Source organism: Amblyomma americanum, chromosome 8 (genome assembly GCF_052857255.1).
Source record: "Amblyomma americanum isolate KBUSLIRL-KWMA chromosome 8, ASM5285725v1, whole genome shotgun sequence".
Lineage (NCBI taxonomy): Eukaryota > Metazoa > Arthropoda > Arachnida > Ixodida > Ixodidae > Amblyomma > Amblyomma americanum.
Genome location: NC_135504.1, coordinates 32884318 through 32908316, shown reverse-complemented (window position 1 = coordinate 32908316; position 23999 = coordinate 32884318). Strand labels below are relative to the sequence as shown.

Sequence of the window (23999 nt, the reverse complement as noted above, 5' to 3'; positions counted from 1 at the left end):
CAATTCATCCGCACTTCCCACATTCTCCTTCCATGGTAACCACTTTTCAGATGGTTGCCATGGCAACCACCCATCAGTTGTGCCTTGTTGCGTTCTCACCATTTCTCCCACCCTCTGGAGAGTTCCAGTGGTAACCATCCATCGGCTACGCATTCCTCCGCTCACGTCATACCCTAACCCTTTCATGGTAACCATCCTTTGAGTGCTTTCCCAGAGCAACGCACCCTCCTGTTATGCCAACTACGACATACTTCTACTACTATAACAACATGACACCCCAGAACGGACGTTTAACAGCTGTCACTGTAAAAATAATTTTGCCAGCAGGGACTGAACACTGGTCTTCTACGTGCAAAGCGCATCCACTAACCACTACACTACAGAGCATTCCCGCTCCGCTGTCTCCAAAAAGGCATCCAGGGAAAGCTAATACATGCAGCGCTCCAAGCAGAAATGACTTTTTTTTGGCCCCAGTTTCAGGCTCTCATTTGTGGCACTCTGTTCCAATTCACTCTCACCAGACTGACCAGCTCCAAAACTCCTCGTCTTCCGGGGACAGGCGTCCATCACCTCCCTGGCTGCCACACTGACTAGCGAGCTGCCTGAAGCATTGCAGCATTGTAAACTGGCTGGCCGCTCGTTCCGGTGCTTGGGCTTTGTACGTGCGACTGATGGAACACGTGCATGGTTTGTTGCACATAAGCAGCAAGGCCTTTCATACCCAATGCACTAGGTTACGAATGCCTGCCTTTTTACAACTAAAGCAGTCTTAGCTTCATTCCAGACATTTAGGGGGCAATTGAACAATCGTAACGCGTGTACTCTCTCTCGTTGACAGGAGACGGTGAAACACGGAGTACCACGTTCGTATTCCCCGTGCCACCAGGCTTAGAAGATATATGGCCGCCGTGGCACAAAGTCAACACAGGACACATTATAATTTGCAGGGACTTCTCATGGAGCAGTGGGCGTCTAAAACCTCTGGACTATTCTCTAGGTCCCGCACCGCATTCATGCCTGAGATGTTGCTTGAACGAGTTACAAAAGTTATTGTTCCCAGTTTGTTCTGAGTGTTCGTTCACGTTACCTCCGAAGTTAGCCATATCAGCTGTGCAGAAGCCTGATTGATTACTTATAACGACGTTGTGAAGGTGGATACACAGGGAACCACGGATGCAATTACAGTGAGCTTCCAAATTACAAGCGGAGCGCATAGCTCTGGCGGAGATCGCTCCCTCCCATTCTATGAATGGAACGCGTGCACTTCCGCAGGAGTACTTAGTGCAAAAAAAGCTTTATGTTCAGGCAACATGGCGGCAACTGTCAAAGCGAGGATGGAGGCGAAATGCTAGAGGCCCGTGTACCTCACGATATGAGTGGACGTTAAAGAACCCCAGGTGGTCGAAATTATCTGCAGCCCTCCCCTATGGTGTTCTTTCTTATAGCTTGAGTCACTTTGGGACGTTAAACCCTTTGAAACCAAACCAAACCGAGCAGGTACAGGTGAGCATGCAGCAAAGAAGCTTTAAGAAGTGTCATTCGATCAATCCAAGTCTGCTAACCCGAACAGCAGGTGGGTACAAAGCAGGCATTACCCATAATTGCGGGGAGTCTGCTTTTCGACCTGGCTGCGCGTTGCACGCGTGCCGCGGCAACTAACAAACACACCAGAGCCACCGAGCGCTTAGGCTGTGACGACCATCCACGGGCTCAGCACGCGCCACCATGGAAGCTTACGCAACGATCACCGCAAGAGGTAGCAAACCCCAACACAAAAGCCTGGTTTTAGCAGAACTTGTTCATGCATCGTGCCCACCACAAAGTGGAAGCAGAGAACCTAACGTTCACACACTGAGATTCGCTCTGGCAGCACAAAACAGACAAACACAGCTTGAAATGCCATCGAAAGCCGGGTACACCGCTTAGCCGCGTCCGCTGTTATGCAAATCGTTGGCCAGGATGTCGCAACGCCTCCGCACCACTGTGGTCGGCACATGTACTAGAGCACTAACATTATCTGCGTGTGCTCTCCGCTGTGGCGGCCGGTCAGCATCAACATTCATATATATTGTTACACTGTGGTTTTATCCTACTATATAGAATGAAAGGTCAGGGTTCCAAATACATGTCGTTCAAAATCATCGCAAAACATTTCATGACCACTTATACATGTTTTAAGTCTTTAAAACATCAAAAACGTTGCCCATCAGTAGTCCTTCAGATGAAATTGTCGGGGCTGAAATGCGCACTGTAAACCATCACAGCCACTGTCACAGCCTTACCATACAAAGTTCGGACAGTCATTCCTTCTTGAGCTCATATTTTGGACAGAATGTATGCAGCTTTATTTTGCCTTTGACCACTCAGTTCGAGCGCTGTAGTCAACACAATATTTTGTTGCTTTCACGTTTTCTGCCAGCATGTTGTGCTTTACAGTGCATATGGATATTCTATTGCCCTTTTGCAGCAGTTATGTGCCATGCCAAATGCACTGCTTGACTCAGCTAATTTGAACAGAAGCTTGGTGGGAGATGCTGGACCAAGCTGGGCGTATCAACTCACATGTGGTACAGGTGGCGGCCATATGGCGGCGACGTCGTACGTGAATTTTGTGAACAGAGAGATTTGATAGCATTTACTTCCAATCAAGGACTCACCTTGTCCTTGTCAACAAACAGAGTTGAATCCAGAAGCTTTTTTGCACTGGGTCTTTTTGTAGGATCACTGTTGCATATGGCCAAAATTGCAGACTTCTGTAACACAAAAATGCACACAAATGTTGAAGCCTCCAGTTTTCTTTTTACTTGGCGACTTCAATGCGCATATGTTACACACTTTGGTATTAGTATTTGTATACTAGCCATACCAAGCCTTAAAATCACTTGATCTTTACCCCTAGTGAGAGAATCAAGCACTTTTCCAATACATGGACCAGTCTCTACTAGAACACCCATTTCATATTTTGGATAAGCTGTTCATGATAGTCACTGTGCTAGTGGATGACGGCTTGGAAGAATAGAGGCTGGCTTAGCTTAAATGAGTATAGACACCTAATTTTGGTGGCATGGTTATTTCTCAACAATGATGCGGTAGACACTACTGCACATGAATCACCATGTGACATTCGCCTATGACCACGAAATAATTTATAATTGCATTTTTTTCTGTCATGCTGTTTCGGTTTCAACAGCCGAACGATTGCTCTGACATTAAAGAGTGCTTTTCTGTCACGTGAGACATGGAAAAATGTGCATATAATCGCTGCTTCATCATTCTGATTTACTGCAGTGCTGAAGCCAGCCTTCCTCAAGAGCCAGAATGACAACGAATGTGGAAGCAGCGATTATATCGCAGTTTTTTCATGTCTCACATGACCTGTGAGGATACGTTGACGTCACAGTCCTCATTCGGCTGTTGAAACCAAAACCGAAACAGGACGAGAAAGAACTGGGATTATAAATTATTTAGCGGTCGTAGGAGAATTCCAGGAGGTAATCCATGTGCAGTAAAACCTCGTTTACCTGGATCTCGATAACTTAGAAATTCGGTCAACACGGACATGCACCGCGGCGGCAAAAATGTGTGTAGTTCAATGGTGTTAAACGCTTGTTAACTCGGCAGCATTTAGCCGCGTATCGGTTAACTCGGACAACCCCGGCGAGAGCTATCACAATGCCCATACTCGGCGGCCCGGACGTTCAAACACCCCTAACAGACGACAAAGCCGGAGCAGCCGAGGAGAGCCGCGCAAACAAACAAGACGAGAAACGGCCGCAGGACGCGGGAGATGCGATGATGATAGTGAGAGACTGATCAGTGGCCTGGTGGCGCCAGCCACCACCCAGCGAACTGGTTGAGCATCCAGCAACCACTAAAAGCTGCAAAAGATTATGGGACGGCTTGGTAGGCTTACTTTGTCACCGGGGCTACGCGCATGCTGCCCATGCTATGCTGACACTGCAGCTACGTTCTTTTGTGTTGCGAGTGTGTGAAAAGTCATGTTGTGTGCGGACTCGTGCCCGTTGCGTTCGACTGCCGGTGCGTGCTGTCACTGCCGCTAAGTCTACGCCGACGCTGCAACTGCTTTGTTGCGAGTGTGACAAGCCGAAATGCGCGTGAACTGGTGTGTGCTGTCACTGCACTCACGCTTTGCTGTGATGGCGGCTGCTAACTCAGCGAAGCGGCAACAGCAGCCGGCCAATAATTTAGAAACGAAGGTGGAGATATTAAAGGGGGTCGGTGAAGGCGTTTCTCGGCAAGAGATAATGAAACAGTATGGGATCAAGAGAAGCACATTGAGTGACTACATGAAGAACAAAGAAAAAATTCTCGAAGCATTTAACAGCGGCAAGTTAACCGGAACAAGAAAAAGGCTCAGGACGGCAGCGCACCCGGCGTTAGAAAATGCACTGCTACGATGGATCGCAGGCATGCGCAGCGGGCAACTTCCTCCGAGCGGGCCACTGATCTGTCAGCAGGCTGAGAGATACACAGCGAAAATAAACGTTGACTTTATCAGTGCGTCTGAAGGGTGGTTTGCATGCTTCAAAGAATGACATGGATTGGTCTTCAGGAATGTGTGCGGTGAGAAGGCAGCGGTGGATGAACGTTGCATCACTGATTGGAAGTCGACCGAGCTTCCCTGATACCTGGCTCGTTATGACCTGCCGTCTTCAACGCCGATGAAGCGGCACTTTTTTTCAAGGCCTTGCCAAAAAAAATGATCACGTTCAAGGGTGACCCGTGCTCCTCGCCACAAATATGTTGGGCAAGAGGCGCCTACCACTTCTTGTAATAGGCAAAGCCAATCACCCTAGGTGCTTTAAGAACGTTCACCGTCTGCCTGTAGAGTAAAGAGCAAACAGAAAGGCATGGATGACCACGGAAATTTGTCAAACCTGGCTGCGGCAGCTCGACCGCCGCTTCTCCGCCAAAAAACCGCAAGGTTTTGTTTGTCGTGGATAACTGCAGCGCACACACCAATGTGACAGGGCTGGAATGCATCGAGCTTGCATTCCTGTCACCAAACACGACACCTGCTCTACAGCCGCTGGACCAGGGCATTATCCACCACATGATAGAAAGGATGCTGCTCAGCGAGAATACGAAATAAACCTCCTCAGCGCAGTCCATATCTTAGCACATGTCTGGAGCAACATGTCGGCGGAGGTCACTGCGAACTCCTTCAGGCACAGCGGGTTTGTCCGCCCTGACGACTGTGATGTAGATGTGTCTCCCGAGGGCGCTGAAAGGATGGGTGACGAAGTGACGGATGACAGGAGCTTGGAGTTTCTCCTGCCTACTGATGTCCGACTACACTGCTATTGATGATGGTGTTGCTGTTGCTGCCCAGCTGACTGACGATGATATCATATCGGAAGTGTTCGACATAGAGGAAAATTTCCGATGATGACAATCGAGACCAGCCACCGTGACATCGCACTGTGCAGGAGGCCGCCGAGGCTCTCGCCGTTCTCTAGGAATTCTGTGTACTAGAATCCCGCGACAGTGAGCGTGCACACCATCACCTGATGGGGTTGAAAAAGATCGTTCTAGCGCAGATTCCGGCAATGAAGCAAACAAAAATAACTCAGTTTTTCAAAGCAATAAAAGTATGTTCACGCTGCGTACATTTTTTTCGCGTTTTCATGGTACATTCGATAATCCGGAATTCGGTTAACTCGGACATTTTTCCCACTCCCGTGAGATCCGGGTTAACGAGGTTTTACTGCATAATAATGCCATACGCATCATTACAAACAAGAAAACACACTCAAAAGTTAGGTCTCTACTCCTTTAAGGAAACCATCCTCCAATCCACAGTTATAAGAGGAGGCATACAGTTGAACCTCGTTACAACGAAGTTGAAGGGGTACGGCGATTACTTAGCTATAGCCGTAGTTTCGTTATAGCCCGTGTTGGCCGAGCTTCCGAGAGGAATCGTCATTCGCTCGTTATATCCATTATTTCGTTGTAACGAGGTTAGAGTGTATACGAATGAAGGGACAAAGATGAAGTTCAGAAAGAAAAAAAAAAAAGGTGCAGCAGACTTATTTTTCCATGCAGTCTGTTGAAAATTTTTTTAGATGTTAGAAATGGTTTCAAAGTTCACAAAATCTTAGCATTATACCTGAACTTTTTCTACAATTTTTTTTTCTCCTACGTTTTGTGAAAAGCCTGCAGAGTATAAAATATGGTAGAAGAATGGTTGAACATTTAGAGCATTTCTAAACGCATGCGATGTGAGAGGACAATCTTAGATTTTTTTTTCTGCAACACAAATATTTTCGTTTTAATTTTCTAGAAACCAATTGGTATAGGCTTTCTCCACTGCTGTCTTGATTTTTCATTAACGCAGCTCGTTCATCTGCCTACGCGATCCACTACTAGTACTGCTAACATTCTGGACCTTGTGTTGACAACCAATCACAACACCTGCTCCTACTTAAATCATCTAGACAGACTTTCTGATCACGCCATTATAACCGGCAGTCTTTCTTGCTCTTTTAATCAAAAGAGGATAATAACCAAGCAAATCCGATGCTGCAACAAAGGCGACTACGCAACTACTAGTAACAAGCTGCAGCTTTTTCTCTGCAGTTCCTGGATGATTATCTCATTCTGTCAAAGATAACTGGACACCTTTCAAAGATACCCTGACTAATCTTATCAATACATTTATTCCAGTAGTTACAATGAAAGAGAATAAATCTGCACCTTGGTTCAATAATCAGCTTTTTTTTCTTCTTTGCGTGCTGCAAGAATGCCAAATAAAGTAACAGTAAATCTTGGTTGCTGCTAAAGTTTGTCTTAACATAAAATTATGTGAAGTGGTCCTGCCCCCCTTAAAGTTCATGACAGCTCAACCAAATGCCAAATGGTTACCATGTTCTATATTATATCCAAACAATGGCCTGTGGGGAGAGCTGGTTTTGCATGATGAAACGAACGGCAGCACAACCTTTTCTTGTGCCGCTGTCGTTGCACTGTCGTTCATCTGATTATATCCGAGAATCTGTCTCGGCCAAGTTTGTCGCAACAGAAATGTATTGTAAAGACAATCCACAAAAAAATTTTCTGTGCCAACAGCAACACCATAACTCGTAGCCCAGCGAATGAAGTAGTCACATTACCTAGTAGGCAGGGGAATCAGCACTAAGCAGAATTCAGGGCTGTTTTGTGGTTCAATATGCCAGATCTACACGCAGCATGTCTCAGCATGACCTGGCCATAATATGCACTCCAAAATATCAAAAGCTACGAATAGCTTGCATGCAACATTGCGGAACCCAACATGTTGAAACCTGGAGGGCCTTTCTCCAAATTCAATTTGATTCAGTCCAATCTAAACACTGCTTTTTTTTTTTTTTTCCTGGCTACCATGTGTGCTTGTGACTACATCACTGAGTTAAAACTTCCTTAGCCCACATGTGCTGAAACTTCAAAAGTTAGAAAAAATTAATTTTTTTTCCGTTTATATCACTTCAGAATCATTCTTTTATTGATGGAAATATTTTTCACAACACCGAATTTTGAGCCGTCCTGCAACACAGCGCACTAGGAAAATTTGCTACTACCGGTTAGGTGTGTTAAAGCTTCCAACATTTGACATCGACATTAAAATCACATTTCTCCTCACATGTGGTGGTTGCCCTGTGACATCGTGCAAAAATTATTTGTTTCTCTTGCAGAATTACAATCTAGTCGATGGGGCCGAATTTAAAAAAATGGCATCCAGAGAAGACTGGTAGATCTTTCTGAATGCACAAAACACAATCCTTGAACAGGAATAGTTCAGACCCTTTTGAACCTGCGCTAGCGGGCGAAGCCTTTATGCAATAAACTTAGATTTACTGCACAAAAAAGCGGTGCCCTACATGTAGGACACTAGGCATATATCGGTTAACCAGCTATGGTGAAGCTGTCACTCGTTAAGCAAAGAATCAACTACACTGCACCTTTGAGCAGAAACAGTAACAGCTTTTTGCAGTTTCCTGGCTAGCTGTAGTGCCATGTCATCTGAATGCTCTTATCCTGACTACAGCACTTCATGGGCCTTGTTCTGAGGCACAAGCCCAGCTCTCCAAGCTAGACACGAGGCATGGCCCAGGCCTGGCCCATTTTTGCAGCAGCTTAAGAGGTAAACTGCTCTTTGCGTGGACGTAGACTTTTATACATAAGTGAAGATGTGGAAGGCCTCTGCCTGGTTCTTCTTTCCCAAAGTGCGATAGGCACAGAGCTGCTTGCATGTATTTGGTCAAGAGGTAGTTGCCAAACAGGAGGGCTGCCTTTCCCTTAGGCTGTCCTCCAGAGCAGCGTAACCAGGCACAGCTATCAGGAGACGACGCGGCCTGAGCGCTTTCGCGCATCGATGCAGATCGATTGCGCACCCTCAGAGTTCAGTATATCCAATGTGCGGTTCATACTTGAAGGTATGTTTCACATGAATAATGATGAAACAACTTCAGGTGTTCGATATAAATTGAAATTTGTTCTACCCGGGTTCGTTATAATTGCGCTGAATGTACTTACTTCACCAAGCAATACTGAATCAAAAGCCGGTCACAGGCATTCTATGCACAGGCCCAAGGCCAGCAAGGGGCCTTGCAGCTTCAAGGCCAGCCCCGACCCAGGCCCTGTGAAACTGCATTTTCCAGCCCGGCCCTTGGATTTTAGGCCAGCCCATACGGTGGTTTAATCACGACAGTAAACATGTTTTAAAATCATCCACCTGAGAGAGAAAAATCATCAATGATTCAGTACAATGCAAATAACATACCACATGTTGCGAGTGTTCCTCTAGTGCTGTAGGTAAAGTGTCGTTACGAAGTTTTGAGAGCTCCTTATAGCGTTCACAGTCAGTTGAGAATGAGCACAGGAGCTCAGCAAGCACAACACCTAGGCTGTATATGTCCACCTGAAAATCAAGGAAAGGCTAAAAGTAAAAACACTGCACACAGGAAGATAACACGTGTGAATCTGAATTACTACAGCACAGTTGGCGTTGGTGTTGATGCAAACACAGAATCTACACGCTCACTTTTCACAAAATTAGATCGTAATGCATCCGCTTTCTCTTAAGTTTCCGCACCATTGTCTCTGCTTTCATTTCTTATCTTTCACTGTGCTATGCCCAACTGTCTGATTCATATCCCTTTCCTTTTTCTTTATATTGCACACGTAACATCATTTCTTGCTTACATATTTTAGGAACTACGCCCTGTATCGCGTGCATTGTATTGTGTTAGGCTCTTACCTTTTGCATTTCATGTATAACACCCCAACATTGCCGTCTATATGTATGTATCCTGTACAATACTTGTTGCCGCATTGAGTGTTCTTCCTATATTTTTTCAATGCTGCTGAACTGTACCCAAGGAGGCCGGGCTTCGTCAAGCTACGCATGTGCAGTTTTTTTCCGTCGCCCCCTTTCTTCTTCTCGGAGAAAATAAATTTGACTCTGAATTTGACAGTTAAATAGAGTAGCCAACCAATTTTTTGAACTCCAATAATTCAGACTTGAGTGATATTTGTGACTTCATTGAAGAATCATCATGAGGGAGGGAGCTAGTAAGCGTGGGAGCCCAACCACAACAAAACAATTATGTCCAGCAATGCGCGCAACATGAAAGCTAAGACCTGCACAGCAAGCAGCATGAACAGCAAGAACTACGTCTTTAGTATCGAGCTCTTGAGTGAGAGAGCCGAACTGCAATAAAACAAATACGTCCAGCGATGCACGCAACATGCAAGCTAGACTTGCACAGTGAGCAGCGTAAACAGCAGGGCTCAAACAACATAAAGCGCAACTTTTGAGCCGAGCCTGCAAACGAACTGATATGCCATGCAATGCACGCAACATCAAAGCTAGGCCTGCAGAGCCTACCAGACACAACATGAAAGCTAAGACCTGCACAGCGAGCAGCATGAACAGCAAGAACTACGTCTTTAGTATCGAGCTCTTGAGTGAGAGAGCCGAACTGCAATAAAACAAATACGTCCAGCGATGCACGCAACATGCAAGCTAGACTTGCACAGTGAGCAGCGTAAACAGCAGGGCTCAAACAACATAAAGCGCAACTTTTGAGCCGAGCCTGCAAACGAACTGATATGCCATGCAATGCACGCAACATCAAAGCTAGGCGTGCAGAGCCTAGCAGACACAACAGCGTGAACGGTGGGGCTAAGAAATGAGAAGCACGGCTTTTGTAGCCCGCGAGCTAACGAGTCCATTTACAACCATGCCAAATGGCACTTACTGCGAGGAAAAACTGCAGTCGGTCACGCTTGACACCAAATTCCGAAAAAAGACAACTGATAACTGAAGAATGTCCACTTACAAAGGCGCGGATACAGCAGATTATCAGGGTTTGCCTGGCAGATCCCCCAGCCAAACCTTTTGGCAAGCCGCGTCGTTTTTTTTTCTGGACAGAATGACCAACAGTCTTTTCCCATTGCCTCCTGGATTGTTGCACCCATAAACACAACAAAAGCTCGGAATCGCCGCAACGTGCAGACGCCGTAAAGGCTGGCAGAATGCTTCCTGCCAAAACTATCGCACAAAAGGAAAACATAGCTTGATATCTACACCAAGCAATGGCACTGGTGCCTGCTGCAGAGGAAAAAAGCGCACACCCACTATAGCAACTCACTGGTGTGAGGTGCACAAAAGATCCTCGGAGAATTTGTGAACGCGGTGCATCGAACAGCGGAATGCTGCGTGTGCCAGCCCAGCGTTGCGCATGTGCGCGTGCAAAGGGTGTGTGCGAGGCGACGGCAACAAAGAGCGTGGCAAGCATGAGGAGCGGTGAGCTGACGTGTCAGAAAACAGAGATGTTAAGGAAGACAGCGCGGCGGAGTTCGTGGCATTCAAGTGTTGAGGTGGCAGCCGTCGGACGTTGGGTCCATGCTGCCGTGGCCTCCCTTGGATCACCGACGTAAGCCTCCTGCGTTCTTTGCAAGTGTGAAGGTGGCAGCCGATGGACTGAGGGTCCGTGCTACGGAAAGGCACTCTTGGATAACCTGCCTGAAGACTCTGGCGTTTCGTGACGCCGTCGACGGAATCTGGCTACGAATCTCCTGCTGCTGCCAAGTTCTTCGGGCTCTTGACGGGAGACCACCGGCATCTCTCTGTGTTCCTCTCCGCTCCTAATACCACCGGGCTCTGTTTCACTGCTTCCGTTGACGCAACGCCAGCGACGCATAGCGCTACATCCAACCAGCGTTCCGCCCTGTACCTAGTGAACTCTTTATTTTTATTCTGTAGTGTTGTACGCGTGCTGAGTGTGTGTTTTTCTTGTTTTCGTGTGCGTTTCTTATTGGCCCCTTTTCCTTTAAATTATAAATATAGCTTCCTTTTGTTTCATCTCTTCGTTCTCTTGTCTTATTCGAACCTGCACGCGATAGCGTTCCCCTTCGGAAAGTCGGGGACGCACTACCAATTCGCGACAACTGGTTGCAGCTGTGGTAGCTGCGTGACGTCTGTAAGCATACAATCAATAGCTATCTCTTAACCAATATACGCAGATGCGCGACAGGAGAGAGAGAATTTCAAAAAGTCGCCGTAAAGGGCTCGCCAACTGTATTTCAAGCGATTGTGGGTTCTTTATTTCGTGCAGAAGCGTATTCTTTGGCTCAGGTATTCATGAAAACACAATGTATTGATTTAATGAGTTTAAGTACTTTCCTCAGAAGGTGTTTCAGGGTCCCTTTAAATCAAATCAGCGACATTGTGCAGAGATGTAGCAATATGATGGGATAAACTGATAATGGCTGGGTTTCATTGCAAGATGGCACTTCTGTTTGTTAATTTAATTTTCGGTGCCAAATTAAAATTATATATCCTTATTTCTTTGGCACTGCATTGCTCAATTTTTACAATATGAGGAAGAATCTTTTCAGAATCCACCACAATTTCAAGATTCGTTTTGGTCAGTGGTCTGTCTCTTAAAAAAAAAAAATCTCTTTGCTGAAAAAAAAAAGCTTGAAAAAAATTGCAGGACGGTTACGAGCAAGTAACGCAAATGTTTCAGTGTTAGCTGTGGTGTGACAGCAAATAATTTTTCTTTATACAGTAAAAGCTCGTTAATTCGAACTCGACAGAGACCGGAAAATTGTTCGAATCATCGAATGGGCGCTAGAATGAGCAGTCATAATGCCCCGCCACACTGGCAGAACCCGCACCAGTCACATCTAGACTCGTTATTGCGAGCTAGGCTCTACTACACGTTTGTGGTGGGCATATTCTGAAAAGTTAATTCATACGGTCCTAATGGCAAATTAAATAAATTGATCGGCCAGTTATGTGCCAGAAACAAGTACTGGAATGCATTCACGTGAGCAGCAAGCTGTAGGGCTGGAATATATGACACTATTTATGCTCCAAAACATGTTTATTTACGGGGAAGGGTTGTCAACATTTTAAAAGTAATCGGCGAAGTGCATTTGCTTGCGTTTCTTCTGCCGAGACTCCATCAGCATCATCTGCAGTTTGCCCAAATCTCCTGCGCAACGCCAGAGTTCTCATTGACAGAGAAGTGGCGTGCTACAACATCGAGCGCCGATGCTACTTCAACTGCACTTGGCGGTGGCATAGTCTCGTCGCTGCCGTCGGACTCATCATTGTCAGCTATATTCACCGCATGTGAGCCTTGCGACGTCTGCTGGCAGCATGCAGACTCAATTATATTGGCGTCACTCAAGGGCTCCAACGTCTCCACGCTGCTGTCCATGTAGCTCGCACTTACGGCACCAACAAAAGCCGTCATCGCCCGAGCCGCCATACTAGGATGCTTACACCACGTGATCGCGACCCAGCAACCGCGGCACAATGAAAACGTGGAACGGCTCACGCTGAAGCATTATGCTCCGAAGCACCAGCGGTGCAGGCGAGTGCTCCGGCAGCGAAAACCTGCTACGGCATGCACCGGAACGCAGGCTCCGTGAGCCTCGTGTACTCGGCTTTTCTTTTCTTTTCCTATGTTTTACATCGCTGGTAAATTTGGAGCGTGTTTTACTTGCTATGGGTCAACTTCTATCTACGAGGAGCGGTGTCAGCCAGTTGCTCCTAATTCGAATTAACTGTAGCGGATGCCAACTTGTTCGAATTATTGGGAGTTTTCCCCCATTGAAATACACAGGGCTGTGCCGGGACCCGGACGTAAGTTCGAGTTAACCGTAAGTTCGAATTAACCAAGTTTGAATTGACGAGCTTTTACTGTATCGCAGAGTCAGACAGCCGGTGGTAAATCTAGACTTCCCAGAACTGCGGCAACAATCTGAAGTGAACTTCTTTCGAAAGATCGCTTACAGCAGCGACAGTCAACCTGCCTGTCTGTTTAGACATGCTGGTTAAAGTGTATGAACTTGAGCTTAAACCCCCAGTGTGAACATAGTAACACGAACCACCTTTGCAGGCTGAGGTGCTCGAAACTGTGCTTGGCAGGGCTCAGAGGGGTTTGTGAAGCCACTTCCAAGTGCGCTCCCTAAACAAAGCCGGGCGCCGATCCACAGATGCTAGCACTAATCCTAGTCCAAATGTGGCCTTCGAACCTACCCCCCTCACACAGCCAAGGAGGATTCCCAAGCCACTAGGCCATCCGAGCAGAAAGATAGGTGGGCGGATGACATTAGGAAGTTTGCGGGGATACGGTGAGTGCCGCTGGCACAGGACAGGGTTAATTGGAGGGAGAGATATAGGAGAGGCCTTCGTCCTGCAGTGGGCGTAGTCAGGCCGATTATGATAATAACTATTTATTGGAGATAGCATTTCCTTCTTCCAGCACAGCTGTAAGTGCTTTGCCAGTAAAAATGACCACTTGAGCATTAATTCCTCCTAATTCAAACGCTCAGGCTGACAAAAATGCTGAAGTAAGTCCAGGTGACCTCTAACCACACAAATATACTGCATCATAACAAAAAAAATCCTCTAATTTATCCACAGAATAATTGCCAATACAAAAAAAAACAAACTGTGTTTTGAAATGAACACCGAAAAAAGCACACCAAGTTGCGAACAAAGCCAGAGGATAAGATGTAAAGCTGAAAAGATGAAAAAAAAAAAATGAACAGAACACGCACATTTCTGCACACTACTACTAAGCCTGACAAGGCAGAAGCACGAATGGAATGCCCAGAAATGAAACCAAAAGTGCAGCAAAGAGATGCGGTGCCACAGCAATATGCTGCCAAAAAGAAAGAAAAATGCGAAGGGGATCATATGATGTGCTGTGACAATCTGTGTCAGCAGTATTCATTTACTTGTTTTGCACTGACCGCCTTCCCATTGCACCTTTCAACTTGATTTCACAATCAATTTTTCATTTCGATGCTGCAGAGGCTTCTGGGGATGGGTGAAAGCTTGTAAGGGGGAAATGCATTTTTATCAGTGGGTGCCCAGACGTGCATCTACTGGAGGGTGTGTCTGCAGGGTGGAAGCTTAACATAACTGCCTTTTTGCCGAAAGAGGACAAAACTGCTGACGACGTAATAGCCGACAGGATACAGATGCTAAAGCAAAAAGACAAACCTTATTGTCATAGGAGGCCCGTTCCTGTTGACCCTCCTGGCCCAATTGCTCTGGCGCAGCATAGAGGCTGGTGCCCACACCCTGTGAGTGGCCCGATCCAGATGTTCCTAGGGAGTGGCCTGACGGCCTCGATTGATTACTCCATGTGGCTAGGCCAAAGTCTCCGAGTTTCACAAGTGAACCTTCTTTATCAATCAGGATGTTTTGAGGCTGCAAGAAATGAGGGAAGAACTTGTTTACACTAGCATTTTCACAGATTCTTAATTTGTAGAGAGAGCATTGTGTTGGTGTTATGTTTTTTCCTTTGGAATAGTACACGAGACTATGCTACCCATGGACAGCATCGATGTGTACCTGTAATATATAAAGATTACTTTTCATTTGTTATCATTTCAGCTTGTCCAACTGGCTGGCTTTGGCTGAAGAGTTGGACGAAGCAGCAGTTAAGCTGCACCTTTTGAATAGCCCATGTAACCTCAAGTCTTCTAGCACGTCACAGCCACCGCTCAGCTGTTGAAACCAGAACAAACACGAGAGGAAATTCCAGTTGAAATTATTTAATGGCTGTAGGTAAATCCCACCACTAGCGGCGATCCATGTTTACCAATGTCTTGAGCATTATTCCAAAAAGAAAACACACACTACTCTTTTAAGCAGTGGTACATCTGGAACTACATAAGCAGTCTCTCAGTTCTAGATTTAAGAACACTTGGGAACCTAGAACTTCAAAGACAAAGTGTTAAAATGGCTTCACAGCAGAGGTCAGCTCCATTTACGTAAAATTACGTGGGAGGCAATAGGCCAAGGCAAGGTGCACAAGAGAACAGCAGCAAAATCCAGGCCACAGAGCACACATGCCACCAAGACCCTTTGTTCACATTGTAACCATACACATTAACTACAGTGGACGCCCAATAAACGAAACTCGGTTAAATGAAAATTACGGATAAACAGAATTAGGCAGGGTTACTTGGTTGGTTTCGTATATCTGCCACAGTAAAATTCTTCAGTTAATTGGAACACCACTAACGTGTTACCCTCGGCTAAACGGCACAAAAGGTAAAAATTTGCAATCCTCCCGAGCGTATTTGTGCTCGCATATGTCAGCGGCAGTCTCGCAACCAGGAACAAATTCTTCGCAGCAATCCAGTAAGTCGTTTGATCAATTTTGTTTTTGTTGTCCTTCTGCGTTAGGCCTACGTGCGATCAGTGTTGTCGGTGTGTCGAAGTGATGGAGAGCGTTAAGAAATGGCCGCACAAAGCGCTCTCGCTTGAAAAGAAGTTACAAATTCTGCAGGAGCTTGAGTGAAGTTCCCTTTCTAAAACAGAAGTAGCGAAGAAGTTCAACATCCCGAAGTCAATGCTTTCGCGGATCACGAAAAACAAAGACACCATTCAAGGAGCTGTCAAGTCTGGGGCCTTCGCTTCAAACCAGATGCATATGAGGACGATGCCGTATGAAGAACAAGAAAAGGTTCTTTTTCTGTGGTTTAAGAGTGCGCGGAGTGTCAGTTTTCCCATAAGTGGACCCATTTTGGAGCAGAAGGCGTGGGAGATAGCCCTGCAAATGGGGGTTGAGAATTTCAGCGTCAGCGATGGATGGCTTAGCAGATATAAAAAGCGCCATGGCCCAGTCTTCAAAACCATCTCAGGTGAAAGTGCTGCAGTGAATAGAGAAGTCTGCGCTGACTGGCAACGCGGGCGGCTGCAGGAGACTTTAAACAGCTATGAGCCAAGAGACGTATTCAACGTCGAAGAGACGGGCCTCTTCTACAAGGCGCTTCCATCGAAGACTCTCGCCTACACAGGCGAAGCCTGTACAGGTGGGAAGCGCAGCAAAGAGCGCATTACCGTGCTGGTGGGCGCTAACATGGCAGGTGATGAAAAGCTAAAGCTGCGGGTGGTAGGAAGATCGAGACACCCATGTTGCTTCAAGGGCATTCGAAACCTTCCTGTGGCGTACACTGCGAAAGAGAGAGTGGATGGCAATGGCTGTTTTCAAAAATTGGCTGTGGGAGGAGGACGCCAGGTTTACGAGGCAGGGCACGAAAGTTGTCTTCATCGTAGATAATTGCCCTGCCCATGGCCAGGTGGAAGGGCTGAGGTCCATCAGCCTTGAATTCCTCCCTGCCAATGCAACTGCTGCCATCCAACCAATGGACCAAGGTGTCATCCAGAATGTCAAGGTCCACTACCGCCGCCAACTGCTTCACCGCATGCTGCTCTGTGCTGACAGTGGAAAGGATTATATCATAGACTAGCCGTCTGCTATCCAGATATTGGCCCACGCCTGGGAACAAGTTCAGGCAACAACAGTGCACAGGTGCTTCCACCATGCAGGCTTCGAAGCTCACGATCCAATAGCCCAAGAAGAGGCAGGTACTGCTGATGAAGAAGCAGACACTATATTTAATCAAACAGTGGCCTCTGCCCCTTTCTCACGACAGGACCATAAGGACATGGATGCAAATGTACGCACCTGCCGCGAGGAAAGCTTTGAAGAAATTATTGCAGAAGTGCAAGCCGAGGACCACTCTTCCTCCAGTGATGAGTGCGAGGACACTGTGCCCAGTGCAGTGCCAGACAGCGCAGCTAGGGATGCAGTTGCACTTTTGCAACACTACTTTGAGCATGAAGGGTGCACAGAATTTTTGCAAAGCCTTTCAAATATGAACAGTTACTTTGTGAAACTGAAGAATGTAAAACAGGCCACAATTGATTCCTTTTTTTCTTCACGCCCAGATCAGTAAGGGCTGGTGCAATGTAAAGAAAAATTTCTTCATGAAATATGTGTGCTTTGCTTAAATGAAACTACTGATAAATGAAACACTTTCTGAATCCCCTTCAAGTTCCGTTTAAGAGGAGTCCACTGTATCGCAAAAACATTGTTTCTGTTAAGATTAGGGCATTGCAAAGCATGATGAAAGGTAGGGCATGAAGCGAGAGACGTGTATACTACATGATGCTGAGTCTGATGGGAGGTGGTCTCTGAGCAGGACAAACCAATTTCGCAGGTGAGTGCCGATTTGGAGCAGCACATGGTACGGGACAAGATAATGAGACAGAAGTTTTTCAGAGTCCGATGCAGTGAGATAGCATCAACAGCAAAACGAGGAACCCAGGGGAAAAGTCGGCCACGCGGCGACGGCAGTTATTGGATTCCTACTTTGAGGCCTGCGAGGATAGTAGCTGGGAGTGTGCTAGTTGGTCAGTTCAGTTAGTACGGGCAATTGCGTCGTGGACATATTCAGAAGGTGGAACATCAGGGGAAGGAAGCATCATGTCCGGCTCGCGGCCACATCACAGGTAGAAAGGTGAGCAATTGGCAGTGTCATGGTGGGAAGAGTTTGCAAAGCCCCAGATGTCATGAGATAAGATGGACGTGAAAACGTTTCCTCGCACCTGGCACAGCGCAAGCTGCGCGCCAGAGAGTGGGATCTGAACATCCCTCTGCGTGAAATCCTTGGCAACCATTCCATGTCCAGCTTGGAGTGCGCAAAAAAAAATAAAATGGAAGATGAACAGTGAATGGTTGCTAAGCGTTTCATGCTATCATGTTCGGATCTCAATGGGGATACGAATGAGTTGTCACAGTTTCCGTAGCGTCACACCAAGGGGAACTGCAACAGTGTATGTTCAGAATCAGAGCAAAACAACAGGACGTAGTGAAGAGGACAAGGGATGAACAGTGAGCTCAGCTGTGAAACTTGCTTGGCGACTTTACCGATTTTTACAAGCAAACCTCGTTATAACGAACATGGATATTATGAATTAGTGGCTAAATTGAACCTGCACCTCCCCCCCACTTACAACGGCGTTGTGCGAGATGCAGTGATGACAGCGAAGGATGACGACTACGATGATGATGATGATGGCGGTGCTGCTATGGTCACATTATCGTCATGATCACAAAATATTTGTTTCCTTTTTTAGGACTTCAGTCAACAGCTGTGAAACTTGCTTGGAGACTTTACCGATTTTTACAAGCAAACCTCGTTATAACGAACATGAATATTATGAATTAGTGGCTAAATTGAACTGTTTCTAAATATATTTTTGATGAATACATGCATTTCTTACCTTACGTATCGAATGCGGTTTGCGATAAAATGGATATATCGAACTGCAAAGCAACAAACTGTGCTTGCTCGGATGGCAGGCGGCAGGCTTTCCTTCACTACACGGGTGACTGGTGGCGGTGCGGCAAGCATTCGTGCCATGGTTGACGCTTAGTATCGCAATGGCCAACAGTGTCACATAAGATAACGGTGAGATCAGCTGGTCACCAGGCAGACTGCCTGTGTTTGCGCCTCTTGCACCAGTTGATAGTGCCCCTAAATCTGCAGCACTTTTGGTTGTTGTAGCTGTTCAGTAGCCATCCTCTGCTCAAGTCGACTGTCATGGAGCGGAGGCGGTGAAAATGGCAATAGGTCTCGTCGTGGAGTCTGATTTTGTATGCGAGACAGCTGTATTGCGAGAAAGCAACCCTAGCTGGCATTCGACCTGCCATCGCTGCACGCTGCGGTGCTGTGCAAGGAAGCCAACCTAACTGGCATTTGCCTCTCGGTTTCTTGCGGGCTCCACAATCACCGTGAGCAGCTCCGAAACTGTGCTAAGACTATGCAAAAGGACTCCCTCAGCTCCTGTTCTTTCGCTACTAAATTTCACTTCTCCAGCGCGAGTTTTTGACGAAATTTTATGTTAAAAATTTTAGCTATGTTAACTGTTTTAAGATTTTTTACCATTCACTATGACGAGGTTTCACTGTATTTCATTTCATTTAGTTTCTGCTTTGAACTGCATGTAACGATAATCTGCATGCAATTAAAAATCGTGGACTTCTTTCAATTTCACTATATAGTCAGATTCAAGTTTACTGAGGCTGCAATCATGGCAACTTTCCACAGGGGTCTTCCACAATGGCTAAAATGATGTATGCATCGATATGTGAGACAACATTTGGCACCTTCTTTACTGTGCAGAATCACAACAGATAGCTTTCATTGAATACACAGCTGTTCCAACAGGTAATTTGTTTATACAAGAGTTAAGTCACATTTAATTGTAAAAAGAGATAGAGAATACGAGCAGCTACACAGTAAAATCTCGTTAATTTGAACTTCGAGGGACTGGGGAGAATGTTCAAATTATGTGAAGGTTCAAATATATGACAGTGGCATGATCACTTACTACGTCGTTCATACAGCAACACAACCTCCAGTCGGAAGTGCATTCGAATTGACCGGTGTGGGCCAAAGAGCGTTTGAATTAATGAACATCCAACACCATAGGCTTACACGGCCGTCGGCCGGGACTACATCAGCAGTCCGAATTATCTGGATTTCAAATTAAGGGGGTTGAATTAATGAGGTTCTACTGTATATATAAGAGCAGAAGAACTAGCCTGTTCAATTTACCTTAATATCTCTGTGAATATATCCTTTGGAATGCACATAGTCTACAGCTTTCAAGACTTGCTTCATGATATCCATAACCTTTGAAAAGGCGTCACTACTACCTGTAAGTAAAAAGAATTACCACATCAGTTTTAGAGGCAGAAGGATCCCAAAGTTACACAGTTCATCATGATTTTACAACAGCAGTATGAAAGGCTACAAACATTGAAATTAGGAAATGTTACTCGACTCCGCACTGTCAGATTCAAAAATATAATGCAGGAACACAACAATGTGCCCCATTTGTGAGGCTGTGTAACTAGTATGTACCATCGTTACTAGGTTAGGGGCTCAATATTACCCAATATTTCCACCCGGAACATATTTCATGATAATTGGGCTAAACGCACTTTTTACCCGTAAATGCGATGTGACAAAGAATACAGAGGCTTTCTGAGCATTTTACGGGCAAATAAAAAGGAAGAAAACTTAAGGGGAAAAAAGACAACGAACCACTGTTCTGTGAGTGCCTGTGATTTACAGCGGTTCTGCATAAAAGCTTTCTCCTTCATGGCTTATTGAAATCAAAACTAAGCGAAACCGCAACACACCGTGCTCCATGTACCATGCGATATTCTCTGCCGCATCCGCTCTGCGGTGCTCGCCACTTCCCTGCTCCAGCGTGCACATTGTTCAGTCGCTGATGAGCGTCACCTCGGGCGAACGGCCGGTACGCTTACAGTCCACGCTAGTCTGGCTCCATCCGTGGTGAGGGACACACACCTTACCGATGACTTCATTGGCAAGCAGACACTGCCGTGCAACCTGCCTTTACGCTCCCACCATACCCTCCTCCGTTTTCCTCCTCGCCCTCTCTTCGCACAGTGTCTCATCCTCCGCTGCACTTGGGGCTAAGTCACACCAATGACGGTGATGCTCCAAGAATTTAGATATTTCGAATTATTATTCTGTGCACCCGATTTTCCTATTACATCAGATTAAACGCATCAGCTCTCGCCCCCCTTTTTTTTAACTGACCTCCAAAAGTAGCAGTCAACCAATGCGCTGAGTGCCCTTCAGCCAGTCGCATGGCGGCTTGCCGCTCTGCGATCTGCGGAGTGATATGTTGTGTTGTGTTTAATGGCACATAGGCAACTGAGGCCATCATGCGCCAAGAACAAGGTATAGGAAAAGTCTTTTGTTGAATATTATAGAAATGTTAGAATCATCCCTGCTCTAGCGGCCCTCAAACATTTATATTACCCAGTGAACACATACACAAATTTTATAAATGGCTACAAGTAAAAGCTTTAAAGAGGGCCGGGTAACCTCAGTAGCCTTCCTTGGCTGCGGAAGGATATCGTGGCCCCCAACCAATCAAAATAAAATCCTCAGCTTTCTTCTCAGGCATTAGAAATTGGCTGAGGTGTACTAAAATTCAAACAAACCAGTGGGTAAAAAATTTATAGTCTCTTGAGAAATCCCGTTTCGTTAAGAAAGCTAAAAACACATGATATATCAACAATTGCATCATTTCCTAAAAGCAGTGCGGGATGAAAGGGAATGCATTTATTATAAAATTCAGTAAAATACGTTTTTCTTAGTTCTTCCAGTTCCACACAAGAGAATAAAGTGTGGCTAACCGTGAGTTCATCTCCACATTCTTGGCAAACAGGTTTGTCTTGTTTTGTTATTAGGAAGTTGTGAGTAAGGTGCATGTGGCCTATTCGGAGACGGCATAAGATCACTTCCTTGAAACGTTCTTGGTGCACACACGACTTAAATTCACCTAAAATTGGTTTTACCAAGTGTAGTTTATTTTTGACCTCACTGTTCCAAGCCGACCGACATTTTTTTCTTAGTTCCCTTGCTACTAATTTCATGCAATCATTAAACGGCATATTTACTTTCTTTATTTCTTTGCCACGAGCTTTACCAGCACACAAATCTGCTCTCTCATTGCCTTTTATTCCCACATGACTCGGGACCCAGCACAGTTTTATATTTTGTCCTTGAGCTGTGGCAGTTACTATGTTGTGTATGATGTCACCAAGCAGAGGGGAGCTTGCATTTTTAGAATGGAGAGATCTAAGTACACTAGGAGTTATATGCAGTAATACGCAGAGTGATGAGCAAAAGCAAAGAGTCCAAGCGTATTTTTATTTCCATGGGACTGATTTGCGGCTATGTTGCCTGGGACAAACTATTTATTCACGAAAACCTAAAAACAAAATAAAAGCGAGAATGAAGCAGCCACGCGACTTGCTGAAAGGCACCCCAAACGTTGGTTGACTCCTCCTACTTTCAGAGGTCAGGCTAAAAAAGAAAAAAAGGCGGGAGCCAGGACGTTTAATCCAATTTAATACGAGAATTGGCCGCACAGGACAATAATTCGAAGTTTGTAAAAATGCTTGGAGCGTGTAGGTTGAGTTCCCACGGTAAAAAGATGAGCTTAGGATTCTCTTTAATGCACCTCTAAATTTTGTCAATGCACATGCTTAAGAATGGAAAGTTGGTAGACAAGTCTCACCTGATACTTCAACTTTAAGTTCAGCTAGTTGCTGGTTACGCTTTTCCAACCACTCGGAAAGATTCTGCTGACACAGCTCCATTTGGATGTACAGCACACAGCCAATGTTCTTGAATTAAAAAATCAACAGTGCAAATAAAATGAGACATTTTGGCACGGCTGATAGACGCACTAATTTGTTGCTCCTACCAACAAGTTTCAGCCAAACTACTGAAAAAGGCTCACGACTCGCGTAAAGAAAAATCCATTTTGCTCACTAATCAGCAAAAAAATTTTTTTAGTTTGCACAAGAAAATTCAAACTGCCCACCGGGCACAGGAACATGCCGATAGGAGCCTTGTAAAGTATTCCGCATTGTGGCATTTTCAGTTACAAGGCAGTGTTTGCTAGAGAAAAGCTGCGTCAACAATTTGAAAAAGGCAAGGCATTCTCGGAACCAGATCACATTTACATTCTCTACATAGCACAACCAAAAATGATCATCAGTGACATGTACGTTGGCAAATAACTGTGTTATTTTATCATGATGTTAAGCCTGGCACCTAACATTACAATAACAAATGAAAAGGAAGGCCTAAGCCTTTTCGGGACATCTGGCTGCGCAACACTGACAAAGTGCTATCCGTCAATTAATGAATTCCTAAACAGAGTTCAATTCCTTTCTTTGATTCCTGCTGAGATTGATCGTTAACTTCCCGACATGTTATTGTTTTGCTTTCTAACAATGCAGCAATGTTTTCTGTGATGTTAACTTCTACCCAAGTACTGAGCGAGCCCAGTACTTGGGCAGAAGTTAACATTTACATTTTCAGTACACAGAAAACATTGCTGCATTATTTTCTTCTTTCACACCCTCCTTTTTCCCTTCCCTTAAGGCGCGGTTCAGGTGTCCAACGATATATGAGACAGATACTGTGCATTTCCTTTCCGCAAAAAACCAATTATTATTATTAACTTCTGCCAACCTCCCTAAGGCTTTGTCTGTTTGTGAGAACTCACCTCTTTTGCAGAACCACCAAGTGCTGCCTTGCAGCCAGAGCATAAGCTGTCATTGGGGCCCAAGCAGGCGTTGTAGCCCGAGCCGTCGTCAGAGCCCGAGCCGTCGTCATCACGGCTGTGAAAAGAGGGAGAGACACCCGTGTAGTCTTTTCACACACAACTTCACATTGCCAACAGAAAGCAGCATGCCGGTGTCACCAAAGACTAAAAATTAAAAACCAATTTGGCAGAACCCGCTTGTAACGAAATTACAGGACGTGAAGGATACACTTGTTATGTACAGCAGTTCTACGCAGCCAAAGCTGCATACCTTGATCCTTTGTTAAGCAGGAAAAGGCAAAAAAGGTTACATACATTCAAAAAGTGCATTTGTAGCAAACAGTACGGCTTCTGGAGCTGCGTGTGCATGCAGCCAAAATACAAAAACACAACAAACACAACAAACATGAAATGATACTCTTGTGTTGGGTTCTGGGTTTATGGCAAGGAGGCAACTAAGGCCATCATGTGCCAAACACAAGGTTTCATATGTTTATTTGGTGGGAGG

General features: G+C 45.6%; 1 protein-coding gene across 2 annotated transcripts in view; it reads right to left on the bottom strand.

Moving 5' to 3' along the window:
• The window catches only part of LOC144101266 (eukaryotic translation initiation factor 2-alpha kinase 1-like), a 53839-nt gene that overhangs the window by 2827 nt on the left and 27013 nt on the right, over nt 1-23999 (bottom strand). The window contains exons 10-15 of one of the 2 annotated variants that reach the window (XM_077634362.1): nt 23453-23567; nt 22454-22562; nt 19945-20045; nt 14528-14737; nt 8780-8917; nt 2640-2753 (exon numbers count right to left, since the gene is read on the bottom strand). In XM_077634362.1, coding sequence (XP_077490488.1) covers nt 2646-2753; nt 8780-8917; nt 14528-14737; nt 19945-20045; nt 22454-22562; nt 23453-23567 — 781 coding nt within the window. In that variant the 3' untranslated portion in view covers nt 2640-2645. The remainder of the gene's footprint in view (nt 1-2639; nt 2754-8779; nt 8918-14527; nt 14738-19944; nt 20046-22453; nt 22563-23452; nt 23568-23999) is intronic. The other variant, XM_077634361.1, reaches the window with a different exon arrangement.